Below are 24,474 nucleotides of genomic sequence, written 5' to 3' on the forward strand. Positions count from 1 at the left end.
TGCATGGAAATAAAACCTCTGAACATCTTCAGAAGCTGAAGTCTCTAAAGACAGAAACATAAGAGCTACTCCAGTTTACGTGAGAAAAGAATGAATCTTTTATAAGTATTATATCTCAAAATGTAATATAAAAGTGCATCAGCTCCCTGAGGAATAAGAATAACCTTATGTGAGAAATGTGTGAAATTCCTGCCCTACGTTTAAGGAAAGATATTTCCCTATTGACTTTGGTAATATCACTTCTTCAGATTTAGGGAGTTAATTTATTTCCTGGGACAGATATCCGCAGTAGGTGTATCAGCTGGTGTGACTGATCTACCTGAGCACATTGGCATAGGAGAGCAATCATCCTGAAGTCAATGGGGGATATTAATGCTGTACAGCAAGGGGAGGCAGACTGCGTGGCAGTGTGGGAGCAGAGGGACTGGCCACCCCACCAGCCCCCATGGGGGCACAGCTCACTTTTGATAGCGTCTCAGGGCCAGGCCTGGCATTGGGCACCAGCTGGCCAGTGGGGAAGAGCCTCTGAGCTTTGCTTTTCCTCCCTCCTCTCAGTGATCCTAAAATATTGCATCTAAGTTGACTGATAGATGTTGACCTGTTTTCAAAAGGCTGCTCTGTATATTGTGAAACATCTGCTGGGGGAGTACAGTGGGGGAATAGACCCAGACAGAAGTGCAAACTCCTTTGCGCCTGCTGAAGACTTGGGGTGAGAAACCAAAGCCCTGAAGTCAGCAGCTCTGGGCCTCGCTTGGTGCCAACATTTGAGGCTCAGAACGAAGTGGCTTGGTGTGCTTTGTACTGGGAGCGATGCAGGCATAATTAGAGTTACACCCATGCGAACCAACACACGGCTGCATGTATGGATGGGTACAGTTTGTGCAGGGTGGGAGAAGCCGTGGACTGCTGCCTTAGTGCTCAGACTGCTTGTAGGGTGAATTTTAGCGGGACAGGGCTTTCACACCTTGTTTTTTTCAAAATGCACTCATTAGCCCTGGCTTTCATTCAGTAGGCAAAATTTGACAAGGAAAGAAGGTAGTTTTATTCCATATTGATGACTCAGGTAAGGTAGGGGATGATGGGAGCTGTACCTAGAACTAGGGCTGTCTCTGTGTTAAAAATATATTGAGTTGTTAAAGCAATTGAGATTACTACTAGGTAAGCAATAATGAAATGCTTAGAGTAGCATAGGAGGCAATACATGCCAGCAAAGAACATCCAGACCACCTCAAGCTCCTCACTGCAACAATTTTCTGTTTTCTACTATGAAGTTTGCTCATATTCCCTGTCACACTACTGGAGGTCCATTGGGGTTTCCAGGGGAAAAGAGGGACTTTTTCAGCTTGACTCCAGTTTTTCTGCCTTCAGAGACCCTTTTTCTACTAATTCCAGATCATTTCAGGGATCAGTCTTGCTGGCTGACGGCCAGCTGACAACAACTGCTGATATTTGTTTCCGAACCTTTATGTTTACTTAAACCTTCACATACTGTATTTCTATATCTCAGAACCAGGCTGGGAGCCTTCACATAGGAAGACTCACTGGTAGTGTCAGGCTTAGTGAGACTGCTACCGAGGGAGGTGAATCCCCTTTGCATTAAGCAGCTGTGAAGCTTATAAAGCCCTGAGGCAGGAAATACCAGGGCTAGGATCATCTCCTCATGCCCAGTTCAGCCCACCTATGCAGAGGCTCTGTTTCTTATGGGCATAATTCACTAATACTCATACAACTCAGGGTGGCCCTGGCATGGCAAGTGTTATAGAAAGGCTGGGGGCATCGTAGGCAGGGCTGGAAAGGAAGCAGACAGTTGTCTTGACAACATTTTTGAGACAGAAAGTGCATTGGGCTTATATCACAGCCCTTTGGATGTGTGTATGAGAAAATCATCTAGTTAGTGCATGCATATCCAGTGTGAGAGATCAGGATGGCATCTCCCTGTAATGAAATATAGACAACATGGGACTGCTGTGACAATGAGAAACTAGGACCTCACGTTAGGTAACAGTCTGCCATCGAGGGGCCACCTGAGCACAAAGTAATAAGTAATAAAGGCCCCCTGCAATAAATAGAAAAGGGAGAGTACTCTCAACCTTGTCTACTTTGCTTAATATTAGCATCCTCCCTGGCTCTCTTCTGGGCTGCTCCATCCAGCTCTCCCACAAGGCAAATCTGCTACATGGGGCCAATCCTAGCAGCGGGGACACAAGCTATGCTGTGCCCCTGAACCCTGGAGACGGGGGTTAGTCCTCCAGTCCTTTTTTGTTTAGTAGTGTAGCTGTAGTTAGAGAGACTCTTGTTGGTTCCTGAGTGTGATGGGGACCCAGATTTGGGGCTCCTGTGTGCTGGGGAGTGCCCTGGCAGGAAGTGTTGGTCACCCTGTGTGAGGGGGCCTGGTCAGGGAGTCTGCCTTTTCTCTGCTTTCCAACCAGTCCATCCTGACACAAGGTAGCTTTTCCAACAAAAGTTTTGTTGAACGTGGCACTCTCCTGCAAAATGTTCCCTTAGAAGAATTTTTATACCTTGTGTTTTCCAAAAATTCCCAGCCAGCTCCTATTGCAGTGTGCACCAAAGAAGTCAGTGTAACCATCCCAAATGCTTGCACATCTGCTTGTTTGTAACACATTGGTGAGACTTCCTCTGCACTGGCTATTTCTATTTTCCCTCCTCCATGACCTCCCCAGAGATGTGTACAAAATCCCTCCTCAACTTGTTCTGTGCCAAGTGCACCCAAGAGGGATTCTGTGTGGTCAGAGGGCAAAGAGGATCAAGACAGAGGGGGATGTGTTGGGACATTGCCTCTTTTCCCTGTCTGTCTATCACCATCTGACTTGAACACGGTGGCCCTCTCCAAGTTCGATATCTAGTCCTTCTTCCTGCTAAATATAAATGTCGAATTCCCTTTCCCTGCAGGAAGGACAATGCATAGCTGGTTCAAGGAAGCGTGGGATGCAGTTCAGGGAAATTATCTAGATATCTGGATCCTTCTCTGAAGTGAGCTGGCAGCTTTGTGAGGCTTATCCATTTATTGCAGACACCGCTTAAAGATGTCTCATAAATGTAAAAACTACAGAAAATTGTAAAAAAGAAGAAAAAAGTCAAGCAGTTATAAAAGAAGAGCATTGCTAGACAAGGCAAGAGGGGAAAAATATGAGTATCAGGCAATTACAGACTCAGCTGGAGAACTGAATTGGCCATAATATAAATGTTGTTCATTTCACATTCATTTGTTCCAAATCTTTGCCCCTGAAAATTTATCGGATAGCAGAAAGACCCTATGACTTATGGATGATGAAAGCATCTGGCTTCTATGTAACACACAGAAGATGAGAAAGAAAGTAACTGCATTCAAAAGAGAAGTTAGTGCTTTCTTTGCTGGTCTAAAGGTTGTAAATAAATAAGAATGCTTCTGGTGCCTTTAGTTCAAGGAGGGTTAGCTTGTTAACTGTGCGAGCTCTCTAGTAACAGAGCTAATGGCAGGATGGGACTTCTGGAAAGCAACCTGTAAATTACACAGACAAAGTGTGTGACCAGTAACAAGGGCATCATCACTTGACTGAACATGCAAAACAGGACCTGCTAAAATACAAATCCCAGTTTCGATTTAATTGCCTCTGGTACGGAACCATTCAGTTTTACAAGCTGAAGTCCAATAAGGACAAACACGCATGTATTTGTGAAAAGATCTGTTCCTATGTCATCTAACTAATTAATAACAGACGTCCTGCAATGTTTGCATCTCCAGCATTCAGGGTTTGATCTGAGCAAATTGGGGCTGGAAGATCTTGATGTTGGAAATCAGACTTGGTAGTTCAGGGGAAAAGAGAGATGTGCTCTATATTACTATCCTCCCTTTCACTGGAAAAGTGATTTGGTCCCACACTGAAGATGGCCAGAGGCAGGAGAGTGATGAAGTGTGCGGTGGGCCCTCAGGAGGTAATTTCAGCTGATTGCAGCCCTCCCTTGCATGTGGGTATCTCCCTACACCTGGGGAGATGCTGGTGCGGGCAGCAGTGTCCCATCTATCTCCTGAACAGAGGGAAGGTAACAGCCTGTGGAAGGAGCAGGGAGAGGACCTACCTCCTTGGGAAATTTTGCAGCTGTCAGCTGGGAGGGGAGTACTCTCATCTCAGATAGGGCAGGTGGGAGATGAAGTGGAGGTAGGCTAGTGGGAAGGTCTGGCAAACAACAATCTTGATATAGGTAGTCTGCAGGCGTAACTACTTTTATAGTAATTACCAAACTGTTAATACTCATCCCTCAGCCTCAGCTCTCCATCCTGCCCCACCAAATTTGCATGGAGAATTTTGTATGGTCCCTGGACTACTCCTCTGTGCCAACCAGCAGCCTCTATTTTACCACCTTCCAGGATTTCAGCACAGAGGATTTTAAGATGCTCTTTTTAGAAAACTGAAATGCTACCTCTGCATGCCCAGAAGCTTAGGCAGGAGGCCTTGGGGTAGTGAGGGGAGGGACTCGGTTATTTTGCTGGGACCTTGTCTTGCAAGTCATAAACCACAGTCTGAGGCAAAGACCTCAGAGGAACTCCACCCTCTCTGCAGCTTGTTGAGGTGGTAGACCAAGTCCAGTCACTGTTTTTCTTCTCATTTCTCTGCAATATCCCAAGCAGTACTACCAGTTGCACATCTTTGTTTAACATAAAAGAGACAAGCAATGAATTACCTTTGTTTTCTTCCTGGCTGTTGTGCATGAGCCTGTTTTGCACACATTTGGTTTGACCACCACAGCAGAGCAGCCCTTGCTACTCACGCGGCCTTCTCACACCCATTTTTCAGATCTTTCCTTTGATTTTCTTTCTCCTGAGGTCTCTCTCTCACTAATGTTTCATTTCCTTGACTCCCCACCACAGGCCACTAGCCTGCAACAAAAATGTCAGGCCAAATGAAGAAAGGTAAGCTCACGAGGAGAGGCTGGCCTCTGCTACTCCTGGGGGTCCCATTCTTACAAGGGTTTTCAAGTTCTTCTGGCTCATTAAGCAAACTTGAGTTAGAGGGGGCAGATAACTACTGCACTGCCTGCTGTCACCAGGGTGCTATCCTTCAAAAGAACACCTCCGCAAGGACAGCACTGTCACTACTGTTGAATTTAACTTAAAAACAAACAAACAACAAAAAAAAAAAACTTGGCTGTAAAATGATGCTGGGAACCATTTTTTTCTTTCTTTTGCGCCTAGTAACAAGGAGAGGTGCAAACGCTGTTGGTACTTTTTGTCTGGATTTTAAAGAAACTAGTACTTTTTGTCTTGATTTTGAGGAATCCTGTGCTATTTTTTACCAGCTCCCTATCCCTTCATTAAGGCACAGAGACCATGAGAGAAAGATGAGGGAAGGGTAGAGCACAGGGCTCTAATTATATTTTGCCTGGTCCTTTCCCAGCCCCAACACAGTGCCTGTGACAGTACCAAATGCACCCATGTAGGATCTGTTTACAGAAGCTAAAAAGGAAGCCCGCTGTAGGGCCTGCTCTGTATGAGCGCTGTGACTTGCAAGTGTAAAGCAGCCAACAAAGTACTGTAGCAGAAATGTTCCTGGCTTTCTGCTTCATTTGGACACATTTGGAAATAAAAGTAAATGCAAGAGTGTTCTTGTTTTAACTCTTTTCCCTTTTGATCCATTGGCAAATTATTTAAAAGTGCCATGTGCAATGTAACCTGCAGCACAGTCTGTAGTTGGAGATGTGGGTAAACATGAGCTGAAGCTAGCTGCAAGGAGAAATGTGATTTTCCAGAGGACCAACTCTCCAAGCAGTGGTGTGCAAGCCATGTCCACACTGGCTTGTGCACCTACTTCAGTAGCCATGAAGCAGGTGACAAACACAAACATGGAGCAATTAGAAAACCAACCCCAAGCGTTTTCCTGAGCAGAGGAATGAAGAAAGTTTGTTTTTCTATAGATTTGTGCCTTGTAGCTGCCTAATTCTGGTGTCCAAGAGGGTGTTAGATCTGAAAACAGCTTTTCCCAGGGTTGAGGCTTTTATATTCTGTCTTCTGCTCTCTCTTGTGTGCATCCTCTGAGATCTAATAAAGACAGGAGGCTAAATCTGAGGGAGCACAAGTGTGGGTCTCACATCTCTACTAGTCACGTATTTCCACTAAACCTACAAACCTTTGCAGCCCTTCCTCTCATGCCCCATCAGATTTGTTTGAAATGAACCAACATGTTCAAAAATCATATCGGGAGCGAATGAGACTGTGGTTGCATAAATTCTTATTCTGCAGAAAAGGAGGCTAAAAAAATGCACACCACTTCTTTGCTCAGTGCGTTTCAGGCACAGAAGGGCTACACTGAAGGAAATCATCCCCACCGCACCCTTCAGCAGCACTGCCATCACCCTTTGTCTCGTTGTCTGAAACAATGGCTCCAGGGCAAGGTAGACAAACAGAGTCTACACGGTAACGGATGCTGGTATATGTTGTTTTGGATGCTGCTACTACTTTCAGTTCTGTCAAGGAGAGTTAAATCTCTACTGTGCTGCAGGGAGAAAATGATATATGGCTACCAGCTCCAGCAGAAGATTACAGCTCATTAGAAATCCATGTTTTTACAGCCTGTGAACAGCCAGAACAAAAACACATTCATTCTTCATATCACTTGCAGGCTTTGCTGCAGCACTGCTCCATGTAGGAAGGAAGTATTCACAAATACCTCTTTGCTGTAAGGATCATTTTCCCTGAGAGTGGCTCCAGTAGAAAAAAAGGAGTTATACTTTCTCTAGCCTTTTCTAAACTCTTTGTGAGAATGTTTAAAATGTGAGATAGCTGGCAAAATTCAACCACGCTAGAAACTAAGAGGGGAAACATTTTTTTTTTCCAAGTTAGAGGTGCTGGAATATTTTGCCCACTTTTCCTTGAGAATCAGCATGTGGCAGTGGCTGGGATTCTTACTGCAGTGCAATGGATGTCATACCTTTGTCTAATTGTCTAAATGTCTAAAATTGTCTACAATTGTCATTTAGGTGTCCTAATCTGTTACTGAATTCTTCCTTACAGTTAAATCCAGTTGCCTAAAATAGTCACCCAGTGCCATTTGAGTTGGCCTGGGGTGCCCAAGACATTTTGGCAGATGTGACACAGGGTCTAAGGGAGATCATATCTGAAATGAGAGGAGGCACCTGTACTGGGATGACTGATGAACTGACTTTGGAAATTAGGTGAGATGAATCCCACTCTTGGTTCCCACAGCTAGCACAGATATTTGTGTTTTTTGTTTCTTTAATGCTTGGCTTGGGAAAATGGGCCCTTCTACTCAGATCCTGTTGGGTGGACAGTCTCAAGTCTTTATGTAGAGTCTCTTGCTGGGGTCAAAGAGGGCAGGAGAGTCCCTCAGAGAAACAGCTTCCTCTCACTTCAACCCCCAGGGCAATAGACAAGAAAAGAGGGGAGCTTTGCATCCTCACCATAGAAGAACCTCATGCCAAGCTAGACATTATCCTGACCTTTTTCTCTTTAAGTAACTGTGATGTGGGTGCTTGCTCTCCATACAATGCCATTGGGCAAGCAAATCTGGACAGGCAGAGGATATGGGTTCAGTGCTTTTATTAGCAAAATTTCCTACTATCATCTGCTTCACTAAACTCCTGTCTTTCATGTAGTGTGCCATGCTGCTTTGGTATTCAGCATACACCATAATGAAGACGTGTAATGCCTCATCTTCCTCAAAGCTATCCAAGAGGAGCACTCAGGTATAAAGCTTTGCTTCCAGATCAAGCAGCACTTCTCATTTTGCTCACCTGCTCTGCAGGTCATCCTCTCCAAACGGTCACAAAGAGCTGCCCTGCTGAGCACAGAGAAGGAGGGGCAAATGTTCCCCTTACTAGCTGAGAAGTATTCACTCCCTTCCATTTAATAGTGTGATCCCCACCATGTGGAGTGTGCTTTCCTGAACTGTTCAATGGCTGAAGTAAATCCACACGAGATTTATGAAAAGTTTATGTCTTTTCTACATATGGATGTTGAGTGCCTAGAACTGGGCAACAAGAAGCTCTGCAGGGGTCAAGAGTTGGAGGCAGGTCTTCAAGTGCTGCCATCTAATAAGATTTCAGTGCCTGAAGAAGGCTTCTGCACACAGCTTCCCATTGCGCTCAGCTGAAACTTGGGGACTCCTGGGCCAGAGCCTTTTGTAGCTGGTAGCAGCGACTGTACTGGGAGCATAGGGAATTCTCCTTCGGCTGCTGTGAAATGGGCATATTTTCTACCTGACCATACTTTTGCAGCTTGCTTGGCTTAAGGTACAAATAGATTGTTTCTTCCCTGTGCCAGAATCATCCCTGCGCCAATCCAGGCAGAAGTCTGCATGAGACCTGGTGTACACCTGGATTAAATGATCATCCTCTGGAATTACCAATATAGAATTTAATGTGATATTTTTACCTTCAGCCCTTGCAGTTACTGGAGCACAGGTTAAAAGCCACATTTATTGCAGGCTATTATTTTTATTAAGAAAGGGTCTTTGCAGTCCATCAAATGTACTCAGCTTAAGAGGAGATGCACTAAAGATCCCTCAGCTATCAGGTACAGCTGTCAGTACAGTAAGTTGTGGTGTTAGTCATATAGTATACATACTATCACCTGATGTAAGACAAGCACAACACAAAGCACGTGCTGTTAGAAACCTCCTACCACTCATCAGCATTGGTCTAGGGTATGTTTTTCTCTCCATCCTTGGCCTTCCACCAGCGGAGACCAGCAGAGGCACACAAGCTTCTCTGGCTCCTCTGTGGGCACCAGCAGAGCCTCTGCTGCCCGGAGGGGGCAAGATCTCACCCTTTGTGCAGCTCTCGCCCGGGTGGCAGAATAGGGAGAGGTGTTTTTCTGTTACCACCTGCCTGGGATCTAATAGTGGAATGTGGAAGGCAGGGTTGGAAATAAAATTCTCAGATTGTAGTGTTTGAAAGACAAGTAATGAAAAGTTACTCTATGTCTAGTCCTACATAAGTGAAAAGAAGCCGTAAACCTAAGGCAGTTTCCTGCTGTTATTTTTAAACTAAGAATACAAAAGTGATGATAGACTTTGACTAGGTTAGACTGAAGGGTCAACATGCCAAAGCTAATTCCTCAGGAAAAGAATAAGGACAGGGCAAGAATAAAGGGACTTCCCTCCCAAGAAACTTTCCCAGCCTATTTTTACCACAGTGTTTTCCTGAACTGGAGGTGGTGTCTTTGTTAGTAGGCTGTGATTTGTCTTCCTTCAACTCATTGTTAAATGGTATCAGGTTCTCTAAACTTCCCTGGAAGCCACCAAGCTTTCCAGAAGCTGCGCTGTGGGTGTAGCACAGATCAGAGCTATCCCAGATGCCTCCGGTACTTGGGAAGTCTTGCCAGGGTGACACATTGGCTTTGTTGAGGTGCAGTCACACAAGCCCTTGTGGCATTACTCACGTGCTTCGGAGGTTGCCACCACTCAGCTGTTAGCTACTAGCCCTCTGGCTAAGAGTTACCACCATTCATCTTTGGTTATTGGCTCAGCCGCTGACACACCACTGCTGGTTCGTTTTACTGAGAAGCAAGACGTCTCCACAGGTCCCCTACCCCTCTATGGGGTGGAGCTACTCTGTCAGAGGAGAGGGGACACTAGTTTCTTGAACTATGTGCTTGTCCCACCATGGCTGTGGGCCAGAAGTCCTGTCCGTGCTATTCACTGATCACGGTGCACCGACACGGCACTACTTACCAAGCCTTGCTGTGAAACCCAGCCATGCAGCCGCCTCCCCGTGCTCCCCCACTGCCTAGATAGGAGGTGAGTTTGTACATGGTCTGTTCCTGGCTGGCCTGAAGGGAATAGTATCCCTTAAAAACACAACCCAGGAAAAAAGCATGCTGACTGACAGCAATCTTTGGGCAAAGGAAAATGCAGAACCAACTCTTGGGAAACCAAAGGGGCTGGTGACCTGCTCCTGTCCCCATCTGGCGGGGAGGTGATCCCTGCTGAGCGGTCCCTGCAGCTCCCAAGTCCCACCAGTGGGTCACAGCCCCCAGCCTGCAACCGGTTTTGGGAACCACTGCTTCTGTCCAAATCCAACTTCATTCAGGGAAAACCCATGCCTCTGTAATGCAGGATGTAGGATCACATTGGCATCATCTGAGCTCACACAGCAGGGACTATATGTAAGGAAAACAAAGCAGGAGGTGTACTGGGACAGATTCAGTTTTGCAAATGTAAATGTCTGGTGCTGTGGAAGCAGCACAGGGGATGCGAGATGCCTGCATGGGGCTAGCAGGTTTGGCAGAGGGACCGGCAGGGAAGCTGTGCCCTTCTCAAACAGCAGCTGAAGGCCTGGCAAGACGCTCTAGGCACCTTAATACCAGCCGTCACCCGTGCTTCAGCAATGAAGCCGTGCCTGGGAGGTCAAAGGTTTCCTGCCCTTTCCAGAAGTAGGGAGCGTTGGAGGGAAATGGCAAACTGTGTGGGCCAGGGTGCAGCTGCAAGCACAACTCCATGGCCTGATTTGTCCTTCAGGGAGCAGGTATTGCTGCTGGGGAACCTCCAGACTCTGCTGTGAGCCCTGAAGGGTGTCACTTACAGTCCCCTCAGCACCAAAATGGGCCACATGAGGAGGAGCAGCCTTCCTTGGTTTTGCCTTCCTTGGTCTCTGTGAAGCTCCTCTGCAAAAGCTCACGTTGCTTTAAACCAGGCTTGGTTTAAAGGAAACCAAAATGAAAAGTCGCGCTCCCAGCACTGGCTTATTTTTGCAGCAAATCCAGTGCACTCCTTGCACTTCCCAGCTGAGCTCCCTGCCAACAGCCAGCTGGTAACCAGCCGGGGAATTTTGGTTTTGGGAGGTGGAAGAGACACGGTGGGCATCCTTCAGAAAGCACTACAGGGAGGAAAATACACACCGCTCAAGACAGAAGGTAAGCTGCGATGCTCAAGGAGATGCAGAACCTTTCTGTTTGACTTCTGCTGCATTAAGCCTGCTGCTTTTAACCCTGAAAATGTCATCTGCACACATGCACAAGACTTTTACTTTGGTAGAAATCAAACCCACATGGCAAGCTTTCATGTTGTCACTGAGCTGGCTGAGTCCATCTAGGCAACCTAACCACAGCATCCCCGGGCATGCTGGTAAATTAGTCGCTGCAAATTTATCATATGGCACTTGCTCTGATCAGTGTTAGACATTCAGTGTTTGCATGAACATTTTAGGCAGCTGATGTTAAAGAACAGACACTTTATAGTCAATCTATAATTCCTGCCATATGTAATGGATCTGTGTGAATTGAGCAGATATTTCTAATGTTATTAAAAGATCAGTTTTCAACATATTGCAAATACATGCATTTACTGGAGGGTAGGGCTAGGAGAGTTTTAGTTTTCTTATCCGACAGCAGACTGTGGATACTGCTGAAGGGATAAGACTGGAGAAATGAGTCGCTTGTCAGTCAGTCACGCTTGCAAAGTTTTGCCTAGGCAAAGCATGTTTGCCTCTGAGGCACAGAGACCCCCGAACTACAGATACTTTTTACCAGGCGGAGGCCCCCTGTCAAGCGGTAGGTATCCCTTCACAGTAAGTGGGAGCTTAATTTTCATTATCAGCAATGTCAATACTGATCAGTCTGATCATACTGGGTTCTGAAATTATGAGATTTTAAAATGTGGCAATACACTTGTAGATTTTGCAATTTGTAGATCTTGTAAATATTTGTAATTTTTTTGTAGTAATTATAAATCTTTAGTTGCCTTCTGCTTTTTGGGCTTCAAGGATGCTTTGGGATCACATCTTAAGGTTCTTCTCTGTAATCAGGAGGGCTAGAAACCTTCTCTGTAAAAATGGAGAGCAAGGAGCCCTCTGTTATCGCTGGCCTGAGGGAGCATGAAATTGAAAATGTCAGCTGTTGCCAGGCCTATCATAAAAGCATGAGAACTGGCAATACCCTTATGTTTAGCGATGTATGCATACTGGGGCTGGGACTGGTCTTCTGTCCACAGTCAGGAAAGTAGGCGCCTGGACAAACCAACATTTGAGAACATCCAGGTTTTTCCTTTTGTCCTTTGTTAGCGTGTGCCCTTTGCCAGAAGCTGTGAAGAATGTTGTGTATTCCCTTGATACTCTGTGTATGTTTGTATATTTGTTTTCTTTATTAAAACTTGGACAGAAGAAAATGGGCTGGATTCCACTCCATTACCCCTGCTTGACTTCATCAGCTGCATGGAGCTGTGATGAAATAACAGCTCTTGATGGAATACATTCAAAAGCCCACCACTAACGCACATGGGAACAGATGCTATAACAATTGCAGAGAGTGAGCGTTTGGCAGTTCTCCTCTAATGCGGCTCCCCTTACACAGGCAGCCTTGTGTCCCCGTTGTGCTCCCAGCTCAGGACGGAGGCCTAGGAAATGGAGGGAAGTCCATTTTGGTATCAGAAGTGCTTCCAAGGTGAAGGAGGGTTGCAGGATCAGACCCATGACTGCAGAATCACGGAATCCTATAATAATTCAGGTCTGGAGGGACTGCAACAGGTCATCTCCTCCAATCCGCACTCAAAGCAGGGTTGAAATGTTGAATTCAGACCAGGTCGATCAGTGATCATTGTGGTTGCTCACCAGTTCTTTGGTGATGGGAAAATAAGCATGCACCAGAGACCCAGAAGCGCTAGCTGAAGGCAATGGGAAAACTCTCACTGATCCTGATCAGCACCAGATTGTGCCTTCATTGTGCCAACCTGCTGGATGTGGGATTAAGATGACAACTGTGGGATTCACCTAGTAGGCATCTGCAATAGAGACCTCTCCATCTGAGCTACTTCCCTATACTATATTTGCAGTCAGCAGAGAGAAATGGCCACAACTACCTTTTGTCCTGCTTTGGAGAAGCTGAGCTGAGTGTGGTCAGGTGGATCGCACCCAGAAGTGTGTGTCTACAGCACATTCACTGCTGCTTTATGAGAAATGGTAAAAGAGAAAAAGCTAACACAAGAAAATGCTTGTGCTGCTTTACCTTCAGATGAAAAATCAAAAAAACCAAAGCTCTTTTCTTCTCTCTTCTGGTTGATTCATAGCACCTGTGCAGATGAGTCACTTGTCATCCCTGCCACCGAGGCTGGACCCCGTTGACATGCAGTCTCCCAGAATACCGGGGAGGAAACGAGGACGGCCCCCGCTCCAGTCTGCTCCCATGAAAATGGCTGTTCACAATCTTTACTCAGCGCCAGCTGTCTCTTTGCCAGGAGTGAAGATCCCAAAGAAGAGAGGGAGAAAACCTGGGTACAAGGTAGGTATATTTTTACACACTTGCTCCATCTCCTGTTGTGTTTAATGAATTTTGTCCTAGAATTTCAGATGAAACTCAAGAATTGAGGTAAAGTTGTGAAAGTGTTGGGTAGAGCAATGCAACAAAAGGAAAATAAACCAGTTTCTCTTCTATTTAAGCTGATGAAAAAAAAGAAATATTAAAAACAAACATAAAAATTGTTTTAATTTGAGGTGTTTGAAAATAAATCATCTCCCATTGTGTTTTGTGAGATGTCTGCACATGTTCTGAGAAGTGTTTCCCTTTGATTTTTCACTTTCCCCCCCTTTTTTTTTCTGTTTCACTGGAAAAGATGAGAAATGGAACAAAATGGAAAGAAAAGAAAAGGATGAAGTGGGAAATGGGGAAAAGAAAGAAGAAAGCAAAGCCAATTTTCATAGAAAAAAATGGGATATTTTAGAAAGTGCTGAGATTTCTATTACTGAAGGAAAGGCTATTTTAATTATTTGTCTGCTAACTTTGGTGGAAAATTGCAACCAGCTCTCCACACTACCCAGGCAGAGAAGCAAGACTGAAGAGATAAATAAACTGTTATCCTAATGCCAGGCTGCATTGCCGGGGGACTGGAGGTAACCTCAGCACAGGCGGGAGTGGGGCCGGCATCTCCCAACCCCACATCTCCTCGGAGAGGACCTTTTCTGAAAGTTGGAGGACAGCTTGCTCCACGCCCTTGAAAGAGCTGACAGCGCCGCTGGCTGTGACGGTAAATCAGTGTCATGGGGACATTTGCCCAGCAGGAGTTGGACGAAGACCACAAACCTCATTTAATCTAGGCCAGGAGTGTAGATTTGAAAGCTATCACCAGCAGTGAACTGGAACAACTTTCTTAGCGAGGAAAGTGTCATCCTTAGCTTTCGTTGTCAAGATAAGAGACCAAATTCAGCTCCAGCCTGTGTGAGGCTGTGGGATATGTGAGCCAGGGCACAGCACAGGCGATCATTGCTCCTCAGACCAGGCAAAAAAAGTGATAGTGGTGCTAGGAGGAGGGGAATTTATTAGTGAATTAATTTATTATTAGGAATTAATATATTATTAATTTATATTAGTGAAAATGATTTACACCGCAGTGAGGTGCTTCATTGTGACTAAAGGGCTTTGTTATTCTCTCCATCTATTTCTGTAGCTAGGTAGGTATACAGTACATGTTTGTTATTCACAGTCTTTGTTTTTAATGGGAACAGTTACAGATATGCAGTCTGTTTCCCAAAGATGGCAAATTGCTGAATGCTAGAAAACAACAACCTCTTAAGTTCCCAGTGTCTAAACAGAAATACAAATAACACAAATGGTGCATGTATAGAGCCTTCCCCGGTCTTCCTTAAAAAAGGGCTCGACCCTGGATATTGCTAAAATCTGCATTTCGTCCTCTGGTACTTGGCTTTACTGACAGCAACTTGCAATAGCCTAAGTGTTGCTGTTCCTCATCTCCCAGTTTTGTTCTCCGAAACCATACCTGTATGTGCAGTGCTAGTGGGGAATAATCAACCCCTTGGCTGTAGGAGTGCCTTACTCTTTCCTGGGATAGCCAGGTCACGGGAGAGAGCAAGGCACCGTGCTCAGCACTGCCCGCTGAGCTCAGGACACAGAACCGAATTTCTTGACTCCTCAGGTCTTGGCTTTACCTGCAGCCAGTTACTCTTCTCTTTGCCTGCCCCCCCCCCCTTCTCATCCTCTGCCAGACCTTCTTCTTCCTCCTGTCCTCCACCTTCTTTCTTCTAACTCCCTGCCACGCATGGTGGAAATGTCCACCCAGAGCCCTGCATGTGCTGAAAGTAGATCTCACGTGACTAAGGAACAGCTGGAGCAGCAGTTTCCCATTTCTTCTGAAAAACCGTAAGCTTTAGTAACATGAATGGTATAACAGCAGTGGCCAAGCAGAGCCAATCTGACAGAAGGCTCAGATATCTCTCATGGGATTACTGCAAAGATTTATAGCAGTAGTCCAAAATAGGACTGCATGCCCAGGCTAAGACGGGGGGCAATTATTCTAGTATTTTATAAAACATGGGATATGGACCTACTAAGAGATTACTGTTCACTTTAGTATTAGTTTAAAACTCTGGGACAGGAACATCTGTACAGTTTTACTTTAGTTACTTTTCTTTACCAGTAATTTAAATTATTACCAGTAATGTTGGGTGACTTGTAGGATCTTCAGATCAAAATTGCCCAAATGCTTTCCAAGCCTGCCATAAAAATACTTTGGAGATGTGGTGAAAGTGAGTCCCTGAGAAGATTAAGTGATTAGCCAAATATCACAATGATCTTGCATGTAGAGTTTCAGCAGACCCCAGCCCTTCTGCCCCTGCTTGTCTGGCTGCCCCCCATTTCTTATTCCTGCATTTACATTTCATCCATAATTTGAAAAAAATGCTGGGGATTTTGTTCTGTTCCACCTCAGATGCACTCACCCACCTGTGAAAAAGCCTTATTTGCTAAAGCGCTGCAGTGACATTGCACCTTGGACCTAGAAAGTGTCAGCAGTCCAAGCAGCTGGAAGGTCTGATTTCCATTACCCCCTTCCTCTTTCAAGGGGAATTTTTTTTTGCCATGCTCACACGCACCCAGCATCACAGACCAATTTTGCCTGTCTTCAGAGAACAGGATTTGGTATTCCATGGTCTGAATCATTCATGTCTCTTTTAGATTTTAATTAATTAATTGATTAATATGTGTCCAGGCATGTCTCCGGCATCTGGTTGGCAGCAGGACCCCAGCACTTGGTCCCCACACCAGGGGCTGCACTGATTTCTGCTCTTGGGCTGCAGAGATTTAGCAGGGAGGGCGACAGTGTGTTTCACCTGGCTGCAGCGCTTGGTGCTGCTCGGGAGCAGGAGGTCGATCTTCCCGGCCCAGATGTTGCCTGGTGTAAATCATCGCGTTGCTGCTGGCTCTGTCAGGACCTGCCACCTGGCGCCGCGGCACCTTTGCATCCTCGCAGGAGTGCGGCCCCGTTCGCAGTCGGCGGTGGCACCGTGCACGGCGGCAATGCGAGGGGAAGGGGCAGAGAGGAGAGAGTCAGGGTCACCCACTGTTGACGGAGTCTGCTCTAAGATTATAATTTCTGGCATCCTGCATGTGTGAATGGCATCTTCAGTGGCACAGTGTTATTTCTTGGTGAGTGAAAGCTAGAAAAAAAGGCATCCTTTCATAAATGATGGCTTAAGTTTCTGAACCTGACACTCATGATCTGTAACATCTGAGACATCTAGTCTTGTGCTATTTATTTGCATTATAGCATTTGTACACCGAGGCAACATTTTCCACTAGGAGTCTTTGTACATGGTGCACTCAGCTGAAGTGACCCGCTCTCCATAAAAAACAATTTCTAAGTGCGAGTCAAAGATTACATTTTTTGATGGGTAACTCTAGCTTGATTTAATTAGCTCACTAATTGTATGACTTTCAGATACCATGAGACTTAAATGCATTTTAAAAAATGACTCCATGCCCAAATGGCAGACAACCAAATTCTTTGTAGCAACCAGATAGCTGAATTATTACAGAACAGATGGAAAAATACTTCTGAATTTTTAGCAAACTAGGAATATACAGCCTAGATTTAAAATTATTTTGACCGAGATGTGAATAACAGACATTTTTAATCACAGGCTCTATAGAGCCAGATGACCCATTGCCTGTTTTCATTGATTTTAAAAGCAAATATCTGTGTCTTCCTAAGGTGCTCATCAACAAATGGCGTTTCATCATGCTTCACACCAGAGTAAAGACCTTTTTCCAGCTATCCTGCTTATTTTTCACAGCTGTGGTTATAAAATTTCATCAGCTGCTTTTCCAAAAAAATGTTTTGTATCTGTTGTAGAGCTATTTGTCATAAAATGCTACGTTTTCCTTAAATACAGCATTCTTTCTGACTATCTAAATCTCCTTAGGAAAATGTCTGTGCTGGCAGCCCAGGATGGAGTTAACCAGAATTGGTTTTACTTCTCTGGCTGTAAATAAGGGGCAGCTCCCAACAGCTGCCTGGCAAGACCTGGCACCTGGGAGCTGCTGTGGAGAAGTGCTGCAGCTGTACAAGAGAAGGCTGCACCGAGCTTAGCGTAGTATTAGGGCCGTATTAGCAGTGTTAGAGGAATTAGCCACGTTAGAGGACATCACAGCAACAGAGACACTCGTGGGGCAGAGCTGATGGGGCCAGCGCTGCAGCAAAGCAGACCCCCTACCCATGGCACAATCCCGAGGTGCAATGTAACTACGGCCCCATCAGAGCAGCCCAAGGGCAATTTGTCCACTGGGGCTACTCCCATATTATGGCAAGAGCATCCATCTGGCGAGATGTCTGTCCAGCCCAACGCGAGGATCCAAGAGGTGAGAGAGGCCATATGAAATTATGGGCTTGAAGATTCATCATAAAGATGGCCATAATAGGAAAGTGCAAAGTGGGGCAGCCTGAAGTTACAAAGACCTTTACAATCTTTGGTGCTTGATCTAAAGGGAAAACAGACCCTTTTCGGCAAGCACAAGGTGCTCTGGAGCTCTGCAGTGCTTGTTTCAACTCCCTTCTGACCAGGGACCTTTGCCTTACCCCCAGGCCAGTGGTGGTCCCCATCCCACAGGGAAAGGTATGAAGCTGAGCCCTTAAACAAACCTGGTGCATGAGTCCCACTGCTTGCAGGGACGCTGTGGTTGGGTTGCTGGCTGCCACCTCGTGGGCCCAGCTGCAGATCTGAAACATTTTACATCGTAGATCTGATCTCCCCTGGGAAGATTTCCCCCAAGACCTCCATCCTGTGATAGCTGCTCATCCTGAACAGCTAGGGCTCAGTGCTGAACAAGTTCTTCTGGCTTCAATCAAGTTAGTAGCAAGAAATCTCTACGCTTCTCTGGGTGCAAGTCTAATGTAACAAGGTTTAGTGCTATCTTTCTGCTCAACTGTCAAAACCCTGCACCAGACTGGCCCAGGTTTTCATATCTGTGTGTGTTTCCATTCACAGCTGAACTGGCTCAAGGTGGTTTTCTGTCCAACAGCAAAAGTTAGTATGGCCTGAACATGCCTCTGCCCTCCTGCCTGGAAGGATGCAAGCCCATGGGGACAGGGTAAACCCCAGCTTTTTCTAGCAGTTTTTTTGTCAGGACAAGGGACAAGGAAAACAGAGGAAATGGGAGCCATAAAGATGAGGATCAATAATCTGTGTGGTTTAAAAAAATCACCAGAACATTTCACTTCATGATTTATCTTGTTTCTTTCCTTTTTCTTTTCTTTTACATTGTTCTACAAGCTGGCAGAGAGCTTGTTCAGAGGAAAAAAAGCTACTTTGAGAACATTTTTCCTCCTCTTTCACTTTTTTCAGTGTGGGATGATAGAAATAACCGCTAGATTTCTCCTGGGTCCTTGGTAAGGGTGTGCAAGTTGTAGCAGAAGCCCCCACATGAGTCCCGAGGTGCCTTCCCCATCTGCAGCAGCTGCATACTGAAATAGTGCATCCAGGCGGCATCAAAGACACATCAGCCCAAGTCCTCTCTGCATCTAATGTGCTGGGACTTCAGTGAAGTAGGCACACTTATTTTCTTCCCTAAATCCCTGATTAACATTCTCTGATCTCTTTTTCATGGTAGGAGGCCCATAAGATTGGGTGAGTGGGTGCACATCTTGTCTTAAACCAACCATGGCCTTTTTTTGCTGCTGTGTGCGTTAAAAACTGATGACATTTGACATTCAAAAGCTGATTTGAACGCCATACTGCAAAGGTGCCCCATAGTGCACTGACAGATTTGCTCTGACTCCTTCTCCCTCCCTCTCTTCCTCCCTGCTTTTTCCACTTTCCTGCGAATGCGTTCGTTATTGCCAAGCTCTCAGTCAGTCAGCTAGTTGATTGGGTTGACTTTTTGATAGAGAAGAAGCAGTCCAAGAAAAGACATCTTTAAATTAAATACTTGGAGATCTGCACCTAGTGATATTCAGCGACTACTCAGGGTTTCAGTGTCCAGAAGGTAGTTCAGCAGTGTTCGTTACTGTACTGTCTTCTGTAATCAGGCGTTGTTTTATTTTGATCTAATGAAGGAACATTCCCTGCTACCCCTAATAAAAATGGCATTTAACTGTATCCAGAGGCTGCACCGCACATACTGTTGCAATTAAATTTGCAGTAAACTGTTCACTGAAACAGCAAACAGCCAAGAAGGGGCTTCCAAGCTGGAGAGTTTACACAAGTCTTGCCCTGTGTTTATTTGCTCTTCGACATAAGCCTGGCTGTGCCTCCAAGAGCCAAGAAACAGAAGAAAGCAAGCAGTCTAGGGGGATGTCATCAAACCTGCACTTCCCCTCGGCCGAACGTGCTGACAGAGCAGCTCACGTGCAGCGGGGCTGCGAGGTTTGAACTCTGCAGAGACGACTGATGGGCAGGTGTGGGAGACAGGCTGGGCCACCGGACTGAGAGTCACTAAGCAGGATGAGGAGCTGACGCACAAGTGAAACAGAAGTTATTAGGGGTGCTGTCTCCAAAATATTATCTATATGTATGTGTGAGTGTGTGTATACTTATATAGGCGTAGATAGATAGATTTATATATAATATATACACATACATAGATGTATATACATGTATATATGTATATATTATGTATAAATACATGCATGTATATCTGTATATATTATATATGTATGCATACATCTGTGTGAGCAAAAGTGAGCCCAGAAGCCTAGCATAAAGGCTACCCAAAGTTCCATAGTGTCAACCCACTTCCCCATAAAAAAAATGAGTCATTGAATGTTGCTACAGACAAAAACATGTCATGCTGCTTCTCACCTTCTCACATGTGATAAAGCCCAAACCGGATCCAGACCTTGATTTTTGTAACACCTTTTTCCTCCCATTTACTTTAATTGCTTAAAAACAAACCAACACCACCTCTCTGCCTCCGGTCTGTCCTGACTCCAAACTGAAGACAAGACATCTCTCTCAGGCCACGGCAGCATGGGCAGGTTGAACTGCTGTCAGTCAGGGATCAGATCAGGGTCTCCAGTCCCATATAGCTGCCATACTGCAACCCTGTGCCTAAGCATATATATTTTCACAGAGCCTTGCAACTTCTGGCTGCAGTTAGTCAGCCTGAGCATGGCCATGTTATTTTGGGCATCCCTGATCATTTATGGAGATGTAGCCAGCACATCCCCCTGAGCAGAAGCCCTGTGCTGGTGCCCATGCGTGTGTGAATCGTCTTGCCTACCTCGATCCCCTTGGCCTTTGCTGGGCTTGACTTTGCACTGGCAAGTGCCACGTCTCTAGTGTGGTGCTACAGCTGATCCAAAAGCAAAAGGGGTATTTAAAAAAATGCTCCAAACAAAAGAGGAATTTTTAATAACCATGAACATTTAACCTACAGAGCTCCATGTCATTGACTGTCTTTGGGAAAACAAACTGGGCATAATTCAGTAACGGACTGAATGGTTCACCCTGGGCTTGGCAAAGTATTTAAGTAAATTATTAAGTTTAAGCATATTCAGGTCCCTCTTGTCTTTCCCTGATTTGGATCCCTTAAACTTCTGGGTTTTTCTTGCCGCAATATGGAGTATGCTGAGTAGGAGTGAACAGTGCGTACGAACATCACAACTACCTTCTAAATAAGTAAACAAATTGAGCTACTTCCTCAGATGCTGGTACACAGTATTTCAGTCCCACCATTCTGCACCATTATCCTAAACAATTTAGGAACCACTGTACCCACCTTACTTCTTGCACCCATTAGGGAGGTAAAATCCATTGCTCATCTCAGATACACCTATTAAAAGTTTGCTCCCTTTTCAGGCTTTTAGCCCCAACCAAAGCAATTTAGTCTTCAGTGGCAGGGAGGGGGGAGGCAGTGTGCACCCTGTTCAGAGGAGGAGAAGCTATCCTGAATCCCCCTCCATTTCGCAGGGGAATCAGAGCCTGTGCCCAGGAGTCACCCCAGCCTGAGCTACTGATTGCTGGTGCGGGTAAGGGACCTGAGGCAGCTGAACCGATGCAATGGCAGAGGCAGAAAGTGGTGGGCATCCTCTTAGCCACTGTCTGCCTTGGTCAGACCACCTGGAGCCAACTGCAAAGAGATTGAAAGAAAGCAAAGCCGGTTTAAGGTAATTTTGCCAGACTCCCACTGAGAATTTATAGGACATCTCTCGGAATCTAGGCTGCCTTTGCTTTGGAGAACTGCACAGTGGTGATGGAAATGTGCCTTAAAGACCATGTTGCCTTTGTGTGTCCTGCTCATCATCCTGGTTTGATACCAAAAGACACTCAGAGTACTGAATGCAGAGACTTTTGCCGAGTGTCCTTACATTGGGTTTGAATAAACAGTTCATGGAGTCTTTCTGACCGGTACCAGCAAGCCTGGCACTTTTAATACAGTCCAGAAATAGCCTGCCCCAGACAGCTAACAGGGTCCTACAGGGTGCCTGGGCGAGGAGCACATCGGGGCACATTGTACCAACCGCTCAGCAGATGCTCCTTTGGGCATACTCAAGGCCACGACTGCCATGTAGAGCTGCAAGTTTGAGGAGGGCTTGGTGGAGATCTGGTGGGCAAAAATCCCATCTGCCTCAACAAAGGGGGCATTTCTGTTTGTTTGTTTTGAGAGGTAACATCCCAGCACAGGCTATCATGCTACTGAAAGCAAGAGAGACCCTGAATTCTCTCTTTTTGATCCCTTGCTGTAATAAGTCAGTATCAGGGGAATGATCCAAACTCCCCAAAATTTAATGATAAAAAAACTCTTGTAGAAATACGCATGCTACTAAATCCAACAGCCTCTCTCTCCCTCAGCTTCCAAATGTCACTGTTGGACTGAAACAGAGTGACAATTATTTGAAAGATAACCATAAATCATTGGACAACATAAATCTTTATCCAAAATTACCTCTACTCTCCACCAGGACTTGCTCAAGGTTTGGGTTTGTAGCTAATGGTCTGGCTTGATTTCTACCGAAAATATACTTCCTATATTATTTCCAGCCTGGGTGTAGACTCTGAGAGAAGCAATGCTCTTTGTAAATTTAGCAGGCCTAAAAATTCATTCTCATTCTTAGGCTTGTCACTTGCAGCATTTTACCTCTGGCCACTGAAAAACAACAACAAAAATATCACCTCCCAGCAGAACGGCTTGGTGTGGAATATATAAATATATAAAATATTCACTTGTGTGCCTGACTCCGCTTTCCCCTCACTTCCTTTGGTAGCAAAAGGAAAAATGAGGGTGATGATACTTTCAGGTCTCATTCATCACATCAGCCCTTTATAATTATGAGGAACTGAACATCATTTGCTGGTGAGACATTGCCAGATATTGGTGGTGTAAAGACATAGTAGTATTGCACAGTAAATTCTCACTGTGTTTCATTTTTCTAACCCAAACTGCAGGCTGCTAAGATTACTGCGTGCAACAGTGCAGCAGTTTGTATTTACTACCTAGTAATAACACACTATCGACCATGGTCTGAGCTGAATCCTTTCCTCCTTTACACGGGTGGCAGTCCAAAGTAGCCCCTTGGTGCTGCTGGGTTTGCATGAGATTTACACCTTTGTACTCAGGAGCAGAATTTGGCCCTAAATTACGGTGTAATTAAAGACCCGGAGTTTCCCCTTGCTCCAAGTCCTGTAAAATTATTTACACCCACATGAAATGGGTTGTAAAATGCCACTGCTCTGATTTGTTAGAGTTTTACACCCAATTTGCTCAGGTGTAAATAACTACCCAGTGGGTGGCATAATATTTGCATCCTCTAACTTAGGGTGTTGCTCGCTGCTGCAGATCAATGTCAGCCTTCAGCTCCCATTATCCTCTACAGAGCAGAAAGGAGATGCCTGGCCTGGAAGAAAGTGATACAAGAGCAAATTGCTAATGAGTGGGAGCTCGTGGAGAGTGATATACAAGGAGCAGCACTGAAATACCTTGCGTATAGTCCACTCTCCAACGCGGTTATTTTTTGCAGCTGAAGTCTCGTGTGCTGATGACGCCGTTAGCAATCTCTCCTCCAAGAAGCACGCCAGAGCCTGATATTAGCTCAATCCCTCAGGACGCAGCTACGATACCCACTTTGGCTGCCCCGCAAGCTCTCACAGGTACGCACACTCACGTGCTCCTCGGCAAAGGGGTGAGCAGGTACCTGGGTATACGGTATATACAGATACATGCTTTCCCGAACAAGCACAGCTCATGGAAGTGGGATGTTTACAAATTGGACTGATGGCCAGGCACACAGAGTGGAGATGTTCTGCAAGACCCTGTGATTTGACTGCGCATGTTAGGATAGGCTCAAGTTTAGTAGACACCTCAGATCCATTTCTTTTGAATTATGGACATCAACATCTCACGAATGCTACCTCACACTCATGCTGCAAAGTGTGTAGTAATGGCCAGACTAAACACTGGTGTGAACATGAAGTATCTGTTAGCCATTCAGGGGAAAAGAAGAGTGGAGGACCCATGGTCAGACTGTAGCCAGGGTTAACAGTATCTAAAATCCAATGACTTATAGCAATAGGAGACCTGACCATTTCAAACTGCATTTAGGGAAGAGTATACCAGAAGTAACATAGGTTGACGGGGTTAAACTGATGTAAATGAGAAGAAATTCAGCACATAATTCACAAGAAATTTGAATTACCCTGAAATTTCAATACAGAAATGGATTCAATAACATTAAGAACTAAAATAACATATAAACCCCATTATTCCTTAACTGAGATGCACAGAGGTGAAGTTTTCCATCTGCTCTGGTAGCAAAATGATACCAAACGTAGCGACAATAATAATATATTCTGTTCTTATTTATCCTTCTACATTCAAAGACTGCAAACCGCTTGACAAACATTAACCATGCAGCCCTTCCCAGCGGTGCAGCTCTCCCCATTTCGAGAGGGGAGGACCACGACATGGCCCATCCGAGGGGCTGCAGCAGAAGCCACATCCTGCAAATTCAGCTAAGTTTTGCATGGTGTTATGCCAGAAAAGTTGCACCCTGACAGCTCGCTATGATTCATGCGTGCTGCTGCTGCTTTTAGCTATTTTATCCTTTTGTTTGTTTGGCACTTTGAAGGTGAAAAGTGCTACGTAATGATAAGTACGATTGCTATTATGCTCCTATTTACCCAGGATATACTGCTTGGGCCCCTTCTGATGTTCAGTAAGAGATGAGGTAGCAGCATGTGCTATGACATTCGTACTAGATTTTCATTATGGTGATGCAAACTGTAAATTATTTCCAACTTTACACA

The 24,474-nt window shown here is 45.3% G+C and overlaps 1 protein-coding gene across 1 annotated transcript in view; it reads left to right on the forward strand.

Annotated features, from left to right (window-relative positions):
- Positions 1-13,069: 13,069 nt before the first annotated feature.
- Positions 13,070-24,474, forward strand: part of SCML4 (Scm polycomb group protein like 4) — a 50,887-nt gene continuing 39,482 nt past the window's right edge. The window contains exons 1-2 of the mRNA XM_067294799.1: positions 13,070-13,225; positions 23,190-23,319. Coding sequence (XP_067150900.1) covers positions 13,070-13,225; positions 23,190-23,319 — 286 coding nt within the window. The remainder of the gene's footprint in view (positions 13,226-23,189; positions 23,320-24,474) is intronic.

The sequence above is a fragment of the Apteryx mantelli genome, chromosome 3 (genome assembly GCF_036417845.1).
Source record: "Apteryx mantelli isolate bAptMan1 chromosome 3, bAptMan1.hap1, whole genome shotgun sequence".
Taxonomy (NCBI): domain Eukaryota; kingdom Metazoa; phylum Chordata; class Aves; order Apterygiformes; family Apterygidae; genus Apteryx; species Apteryx mantelli.